The 9,584-nt window shown below is 35.1% G+C and overlaps 1 protein-coding gene across 1 annotated transcript; it reads left to right on the top strand.

The window, feature by feature from the left end:
- Positions 1-4,526: 4,526 nt before the first annotated feature.
- LOC144564361 (zinc finger BED domain-containing protein RICESLEEPER 2-like) lies at positions 4,527-6,747 on the top strand. The gene is made up of 2 exons (XM_078313966.1): positions 4,527-6,585; positions 6,678-6,747. Exons 1-2 carry the CDS (start codon positions 4,531-4,533, stop codon positions 6,735-6,737), a joined length of 2,115 nt encoding a protein of 704 aa, XP_078170092.1. The 5' UTR covers positions 4,527-4,530; the 3' UTR covers positions 6,738-6,747.
- Positions 6,748-9,584: the final 2,837 nt, after the last annotated feature.

Below are 9,584 nucleotides of genomic sequence, written 5' to 3'. Positions count from 1 at the left end.
AGTTTCAGCCCTAACTTCCCTCTTGTAAGTATTAGTACCAGTAGCAAGAGCAAATCCAGTCTCTGCCCCCACCTGTCGTATGCTCGTACTCCGTCGCTGCCACCCGTTTGGCGCTGTTAGGACCTTGCTTGAAAAGAATCAGTGTTAGGACCTTCCTGTTAGGACATTGCTTAAAATAATATAATAACAATTTTTAAAACATAAAGAAAAAGTGTCATTTCACTTGCACCAATCTTGTAAAATTCATCATTCAATGCTGTAACTTAAATAACAAATCTTATAAAAAATGTCATTCAAATTTTCAAACATCCAGAAACTTTCAATATGCACCAATACTGTAAAATTCATCATTCAATGTTGTAACTTAAATAACAAATCCTACAAAAAATGTACTTCACATTTTTAAAATATCAAAATTGCAAATCTAAACTGGAAAATCACAAAATCGTAATATTTCAGAAAGAAATTTGTCAAAATATCATAAATCTACAGAAAATTATAAGAATAAGTGTAACCTTGAGTATGTGGATATCTATGTGCTCCCAATGATACTGGTAGCCGCTTTATTGATGGAAGTCTTATTCCCATCCCTTCCTTTGTCGCTAATGGACTTCAACACCAGCGCCTTCTTCATCTTGTCATAGGCGGTGTCGTGTAGATCTGGATCGAATAAGGGGAATGAGAGATCGGAAAGAGAGATCAGAAAGAGAGAAAGAGAGATCGAAACTTTTGTTTCTGTGAGAGAAAGAGAGATCAGAAAGAGAGAAAGAAGAGAGAAAGAGATATTCAATTGAAAGAAGAGAGAAAGAGAGAAGAGAGAAAGAGAGAAAGAGAGAAAGAAGAGAGAAAGAGAGATGAGAAAGAGAGAAAGAAGAGAGAAAGAGAGATCAGAAAGAGAGAAAGGAGAGAGAAAGAGAGATGAGAAAGAGAGAAAGAAGAGAGAAAGAGAGATCAGAAAGAGAGAAAGGAGAGAGAAAGAGAGATGAGAAAGAGAGATGAGAAAGAGAGAAAGAAGAGAGAAAGAGAGATCGGAAAGAGAGCTCGTTAGAAGAAAGTGGGGGACCAACAGTTAGAATGGAAGTTGGATAAGGTTGTGGACAGATGGTGGACAAAACTCAGTGGACAGAAACATTTTCTCTTATTTTTAAGTTAGATAAAATATTGGACTAACGAAATATTGTTTAAAAAGGGTATTTTAATAAATTTTTCTTGGATTATAAGTAAAAAAAAATGTCTTAAGGTTGGTAGTATTTTCAAAATTCCCTTTCTTTAAATTTTAACCTCGATAATTTAGCAAAGTCTGGCAATAATTAGAAGATATGAAGTATGAATATTCATCCGGATTAAAAAGACTTGTTGTCCACAATTCTTCGTTTTACGCTTAGTTCAGCCCTAAAAACACTAGAAATCTGCAATTCTACAAAATCAAGTGAAAACAAAAGTAATATGGTTCAATCTAAATTGGACATTTATAACTCAATATTTTACAATATTTTATATCAAGTAATAGAGAAAAATGCTATATATTTCAGCCCTATTGGTATATATTTCACACAAAAAGAATACAACAAAGAGAAATTAAATAACTTCTAATTGGGGGACATGCGTCAAAGCACTATAGCAAGACTACTACGGGATTTTAGAGGTTGTAATTCTTAAATATAGTGGGTCCAACAACCAAATCATCCTTTTCAAATGTGATTGGTTTGGCATCACAACCAAAGGAATGAATTACCTTCCAAACTATGGACTTCTCGGGGTCAAACAGAAATCAAAGCTCGACATGTATGAACCATTTGTATTGAACGCCAATCTATACAAGTTTAGTATGAAGAATATGCAAACCCCAAACAACGTGATTGGTCGGTTGTGTATAAGTGTAAAGGCAACCTAAATATGGTTATCTCACAACACAAATCAAAACAATTTGACTTTTTTCAGGAAGACAATTTGGAACATTATATCAATTGACAGCAAATGTGTTGATCCCACCAGCGATCGTTGACCTAGTTAACGCTGAAGAAAATATTTTGGTTACACCAATGATGGTAGATCCAGTTAAACCTTTCCAAAAAGATAGGATCATACCAATGATAGTAGACCCAGTTGACCCTGTTGAGCTCCCACATTGTACCGATGATGGTTAAGGCTAAAATGATGGTGTATCTGATATAGATAAAGGTGAATCTGATGTAGATGAAGGTGAATTTTGAAATAATGGTGTATCTGATAATGATGAAGGTGAATTTGGAGATACCAAGAGCAAAAAAGATGGAAATGTTGCATAGGAAGATATATATGATGAAACTTTCTTAGTAGTTATTTTTTGTTGCCTTTATGATAATGGCAATATGATAGATATTCTGATGGCTTCAGTGATAGCCATTCGAACTTAATTAGTATAATGCTATCTTGTTTTGGTATTATGTAAGTGGATGACTGTACGAGTATGGTGTCAGAACTTACTCGTAGTTGAGTAGATCTTAAGTGGGTGTAATTAATAACTATGTTTCCTATGTGAGTAGGGGTGCACAAAAAATTCGAGATTCGTAATTCGATTCGAGTTCGATTCGAAAAAGTTCGAAAAAAATTAGATTCGAAATTAATTCGATTCGAAATTAATTCAAACCAGTTCGATTCGAAATTATTTCAATTTCGAATTCGAACCAACCCTGGTTCGATTCGATAAGTTCGCGAATCTTTTTGGGTTCGAATCTCCGCGTAACAGGGACCGTCCATTAGTTTACGATGAAGGTTATAGGTTTGTCATTGCCATCGCGGCATCGCCCATCGCCATTCACCAGTATTCTCTCTCTCTCACTTAAACCTAAACCTAGCCGACGCGACTTTCCTCCGCCGTTGCTCTTGCGTGTTCTCCTCCGCTGTGCCAGTGCTTCTTCTTCGCGTTCTCCTCTACCGTGCCAGTGCTCCTCCGCCGTGGCAGTGCCTGTGCTTCGCGTTCTCCGCCGCCGTTGCTTTACTCTCTCCGGCCGTTCTCCTCCGCCGTTGCTCTCATCTCTCCTCCGCTGTGTAATATTGCTCACTGCTCTCTAATTTTTTGTACAGTTCATCTTCTTTGTTTCATGTATTGTACAACACTACAACTCATATTCTTTTGAATTTGAATTTTTCTCAGGAGAAGACATATTTTCATCTGGTGTATTAGGCGTAGGAGCTGAGTCATAGCCACTCACATGACAGTTCAGTGAAGGTGATTGTACTGGGTTCTGCACAACTGCACAAGGTTTGGAATCGATTCCTGATATGATAGAGCAGTACATACTGGTACCGGATATGACAGAGCAGTACATACTGGTACATACTGGTACTGATATGACAGAGCAGTACATACTGGTTTGGTACCAGAGCAGTACACACTGGTACCGGTTCCAGACATATTTTTTCTGAAAAGTAATGATCATAGTCTCAAAGAGGACCACCAAGTCCATTACTAAAAACCATTTATTTTGTATGTAAGCCAAAGTCCAAGAGTTGTGAAAGCATTTTGAGTTTTAATTACCTTGTTTTAATGATGCTTTTTTCTTGTTTTCTTTTGGTCTATTCTCTAGATGAGCATTGCGAGGCAGTCGAAGGAGATTGTTGATCACAAGGAAACAATTGCTTTCTTAGTGCATGTATGTGCTTAAAAAGAACTTTATTTGTTGCAAATACATAAATAAATAACTTCAACTTTTTTTTACCAACCTGCTGAAATATTTTGATTTTAATATAGTAGTTCCTTTTCTAAATGCAGCTGTGTGTAGCATGAATTGCTGAAGAGAGATCCGAAGAAGCGGAGGCACGAGCAAAAGAGCTTAAGAAACAAGTAATATACAAATACCAAATTTGTCTTAATTAATTGTTGGTGACAGATCTGACCAAATCTGATTTTAATATAGTAGTTCCTATATTTTAAGTTAAGAGATTCACCCAATTATAATTATATTGCACACCTTACAAGTAAGATACGATGCTTATAATATCTATTGGTCATTTATGTGAGCAATACCAGACCAATTCATACTTGTCTCAAAAACAGTTTCTTGTTTTTCAATTTTAAGTTAGTGTTGTTTTAAAAATTTGTGAAAGTTATGTTCAGCTGGGTAGTACAGCTATCTAGTACAGGGGGCAGACTCATTAGATACGAAAAATTAGACTTGAATTAGAATTAATATGCAAAATTTAGAATTAAGACTGTAGTGTTACTCTCTTTTAATAGAATTAGACTTGAATTATCAGTATGAGATCTTTTTATGCAAGTAATTTGTACCAGTACAGGACTAGCAAAATATTTCATTAAAAATATTTTCATTTGTTGCTGCAGTACATGCCATTTGAGAGCCATTTGATTTGCTGAAGAGAGATCCGAAGAAGCGGAGGCACGAGCAAAAGAGCTTGAGAAACAAGTAATATACTTTTTTTTGTCTATTGCTAGTTATAGATGAGTTAATAAACATTAAATTGTTATGATTCTCAGCAATATACAAATCTGAACCGTAACGTTAACAAAATCTTTTGCTGTTTTATAAGATGTCGCAGGCTGAATCTTCTCATACTCCCACTAATGAGGTGGAAGAAGATGAAGCTATAAATATCGACAGCTGCAGTGAGAAAAGCCTCGAAAATATTGATGAGAATGCGGTGGTTATCCCAAATGAAGAAGAGGTTACTAAAAAACCGTCGAAAGCCGGACGCAAAAGAAAATCGGAAGTGTGGCGGTGGTTTAAAACTGTAGAGGTGAATGTAAAAGGGCCCAAAGGGACAATGGTGAAGGTGGCCAAGGCAGAGTGTATGCAATGTCACAAAAAGTATGGTAAGAACTCAACGGGTAGTACCTCTCATCTCTTAAAGCATATTGAAACCTGTTATGAAATCAAAAGAGTAAAAGGAATATCACAATCAGGTACGTTGCAATTCCAAGCTAGTAACCAAGTTGATTATGATGTAGTGAGAGGGAGTGGGGGTTATGATCACATGAAGTGTCGGGAGATAATTGCAAAGATGATCATGGTTCATGAATTACCGTTTACGTTTGTTGAATACCATTGGTTTAATGTCCTAATGAGGTATAACAATCCCTTGTATCAAAAAGTGAGTAGAACCACCATAAAGAATGATTGCATAAAGCTTTTTGAATCTGAAAAAGAGAAGATTAAAAAGGTTTTCAAGCATGCCAAAATGATATCACTCACTTCGGATTGTTGGACTTCAAATCAAACCATTGGTTACATGGTTATAACCGCTCATTACATAGATTCAAATTGGAACATGCAAAAAAGAATCATTAATTTTATTGAGCTTACACCACCTCACACTGGCGAGGTAATCTCAGATGCCATATTGGACTCTCTCAGGAAGTGGGGTATCATAGATAAAATTGGAACAATTACCCTAGACAATGCAAAAAACAATGACAAGGTTGCTAGCATTTTGATGTCCAACTTTGAGGTAACGGGCATGTTGCATTTTAATGGTTATTTCTTTCATGTGAGATGTTGTGCTCACATATTGAACTTGATAGTGCAAGATGGACTTGGTAAAATTGAGAATTGCATTATCAAGATTAGGGAGGTTGTCAAGTACCTTAGAAAATCCCCATCTAGGCTTTTCAAATTCGGAGAACAAGCTATCCAATTAGGCATAAACACTAGGCGATCGTTGTGTTCTGATGTGAAAACTAGGTGGAACTCTACACATCGCATGCTCCAATCGGCTATTTATTACAAGAGCACGCTTGAAAGGTATGCCAAGAGAGATACAGATTTTAAGTGGTTGCCCACGGAGTTAGAGTGGGCAAATGCCGAGAAGGTAGTTAAGTTGCTTGATGTTTTCACTAAAGCTACCAATCTTTTTTCGGGAACCTCCTACCCCACCTCAAATTTGTTCTTTAATGAAGTGTTTAAGGTTAAAAGAGCAATATGCGATGCTTATGGTTCAACGGATGAATTCTTGAGTACCATGTCTCAAGTCATGTTTGAGAAGTTTGAAAAGTATTGGGGAGAAGTTAGTCTTTTAATGACTATTGCTTCTATATTAGATCCAAGATTCAAAATGAATTTAATCGGATTTTGTTTCAAAAAGTTGTACCAAAGTTATGAGGTTGAGGCTCGTATTGAAGAGGTTAGAAGCAAGGTTGAATTGCTTTTTCAGAAGTATGAAAAGGATTATATGGCTTCTAATAAATTACCAGTTGTTTCAACCTCTAATCAAGATGGTACCTCTTTAGATACCCCACTCGAGGATGACTATTTTAATTTTGTGATTGAAAATCAAATCGAAGAGAATCCAAAAACTGACCTTGAGGTGTACTTAGAAGAAAAGGTTCTTGTTGTAGGCCAAGGAGAGAATTTTAATGTGTTGGAGTGGTGGAAAGTTAATTGCGTGAAGTTTCCAATTTTGAGCTTGTTTGCTCGAGATATCCTTGGCATTCCAATATCAACGGTCGCCTCTGAGTCGGCTTTTAGTGCCGGAGGTCGTGTATTAGATGATTATAGAAGTTCTCTAACCAAAGATATGGTTGAACTTTTGGTTTGTGGAGGTGATTGGATAAGGGCAAGCTCAACTATCACATTGCACACCTTACAAGTAAGAGACGATGCTTATAAATATCTATTAGTCATTTATTTGAATATTGCAATAACTTTTGCACTTATATTTTTTTTCCTTAATATTTTCAGCAAGTAGCCAAAGAAGAGGAGAACCTTGAAGTGCAAATACCGATGGAAAAAACTGATTAGAGAGTAAGCTCTTTAACCTAAGATATGGTCTAAAATATGGTGCCAAAACTGATCAGAAATCTGAATATGAAACTGACCAGAAATCTGAATCTGAAACTGATCAGAAATCAGAAACTGACCAGAAAAAAAAATCAGAAATCTGAATCAGAAACTGACCAGAAATCTGAATCTGAAACTGATCAGAAATCAGAAATCTGAAACTGATCAGAAATCGGATTTGTAATGTACAAAAAAGGCTAAAATATAGCCTTTGGTGCATTGTAAGATCTTTATGCCTAACCTCTATGGCTCTATGCTATCCCATTCTCAAAGTCATGTGCATATTTTGATCTTAATTTGTGCTACTGATAAGTTTTTCTGATTTCTGAATTGAAATGATGACAAGTGCTTTTTATATAAAAAAAATTGATGCTTGCTTGGTTGACGGTACCAGTTTACTAGTTTACTGGTACATTCTCAGTTTCTGGTTGCAATTTCAATTTGATGCTTGCTTAGATGGCTGTACTGGTTTACTGGTACAGTTGAAGCGATTGGTTTGCTGGTAGCATGAATTTCATATAGGGTTTATTTGCAAAAGAACCCTTTTAATCATGTCAGATCTTTTTATCTCATATTTTATTTTGGAAAAGATTAGACAGAAATGTTTTATTTTTGTATGATCTAATTTTATATCAATTAGCTTCTGTCAGATCTTTTTATCTCAATTAGTTTCTGTCAAATTTTATAAATCTTTTACAGCAGATGATGACAATCTGAGAGATGCATATGGGCAACCAAAAAAAATATCATGTGTTTTTTTGTATTATTATGTGATATTTTGCTAGATCTTAAAATCAGGACAGCTTTGAAAGTTGTTTAATTTTGTTCTGTGCAGGTTACCTGATGTGCAACCAAAAGGTTTAGTATTAATTTGTGATTGTTATGTTGATTTAGAGAAATGGCTTTTATTTAGGTTAATATTTGAGTTTGTAATAATTCTAAAACTGTTGTGATTGTTCTATTGATATTTAATCGAATTGTTGGATAGAATTGATATTTGACCGAATTGCTGGATCCTATTTGTAATAGATTATACTAATTTGTTTGAATTGTTTCTATTGATATTTAAAGTACTGTGTAATCAAATTGCTACCTCAATTTCGAACTGCTGTCTCAATTTCGAACTGCCTTAATTTCGAACTGTTGCATCAATTTCGAACTGTCTCAATTTCGAACTGCTGCATCAATTTCGAACTGCCTCAATTTCGAACTACTGCATCAATTTCGAACTGCAGTGTAAATTTAATCGAATTGCTCCCAATTTCGAACTAATTTCGAATCAAATCGAACTAGTTCGAATTATACCGAACCAAATTCGAACTGGCCTTTTAGATTCGAATCTATTTCAATTTCGAACTGGGTTTGATTCGAAATTATTTCGAATTCGAATTCGAACTAAGGCAGATTCGATTTGGTTCGATTCGTTTGCAGCCCTATATGTGAGTAATGCAACTATTTAATTTGTATCCGGTTAGGTGACTAATATATTTGTTCGTGTAATCTCTACTCATATTAATTTTGAGCGGAGGAAGTTCAAGCGTACTGCTCAAAAGTTAATTAATTAATTAAGAAGTTCAAGCGTACTGCTCAAAAGTTACATCACCTTGCCCTTTGCTTAAAAGTTAAACCTCATTCCTCTTGCTCGCATCGCTCAACTTCATATCGCTTCAATCGCCATCTCAAGTCATCCCTTAAAGCTTTTCATTATTGTAATCTAATCAGGTAGCAATTAACTGATAACAGTCTACAAATACCAACTACGGTACTCAACCTCTACTCCTCTTTTTGTAACCATGGCTCTTGAACTTAATCTAGCAAGTACTGATGACAATCAGTTTCTTTTTCGTGATCGAGAATCTTCTGTCACTTATAAGATTCATTTTGAAGGAAGAACATTTGCATCACGTTACTACTTCAACGGCGATGGCAAAGTGAGATTTGAGTGCATGAACAAAATCCACTAGAAGAAAAAACCACAGTTCAATCAAAAGAGCGAAAATACTACACAAAATAAATTAAAATCAAGCGTAACATCTGCTTCCCAAATCTTGATTAACTTCCCTCTTCTGAGCAAATCCTTTTTCATACTTCATTATCCAAGACCTCTATATTTCTTCGGGCTTTCGGCCCACAATCAAGGCCCAACTGATAAAAATTCACATTGTTAAGACAATCTATTTTGTAAAATAAATTTGTAAAAAGAAAAAAGTGATGAACTGATGATATGTGAATTTTGGGAAACATCCTAATTTTGAAGTCTCATGAATAGTTGTATCCAAAAGTGGCAAACAACAGTTATTAGCGGGACCATCGACAGTTATGGAAGTTATTAGGAGACAGTATAATTTAATTCAAAAATTAATTAAGGCAGTTATTAGCGGGGATTGTTATTAGGGGACAGTATAATTTAATGCGGAGATAAATAGAAGTTATTAGCGGAATAAATGGGGAATAAATGGCAGTTAAGGAAATTAATATTGATAGAGATAGTGCGGAGATAAATGGAGAAACAGGAGTGAGAGGAATGATATTATTATTAATTATAAATTAATTTGTCTTTGACATGTACTTTTGATATTATTATTTTTCTATGTAGTTTTTTTTTTAATTCATACATGTGTGAAACAAATTCAAAGAATCAAAACCCACATGACAAAACCTATGCATTCATGATTTATTGCCTCCGTACGTATTCCAAGCCGTTATGATTTATTAATATAAAATTGATTAATAGTAAAATCATTCGTTGTCTGAAATAAACTTTGACAATTCGCGTCGTCTGAGAACCAAATTTATAAATAACTTTAT

Source organism: Carex rostrata, chromosome 13, assembly GCF_964058835.1.
Source record: "Carex rostrata chromosome 13, lpCarRost1.2, whole genome shotgun sequence".
Taxonomy (NCBI): Eukaryota; Viridiplantae; Streptophyta; class Magnoliopsida; order Poales; family Cyperaceae; genus Carex; species Carex rostrata.
This window is presented reverse-complemented; position numbering and strand designations above follow the sequence as displayed.

Bases quoted from the DNA above. Each gene is read 5' to 3' on its own strand.
- LOC144564361 (XM_078313966.1), top strand. From the start codon at position 4,531: ATGTCGCAGGCTGAATCTTCTCATACTCCCACTAATGAGGTGGAAGAA. The intron at 6,586-6,677 runs GTAAGAGACGAT...TAATATTTTCAG, and splicing joins TCACATTGCACACCTTACAA to CAAGTAGCCAAAGAAGAGGA.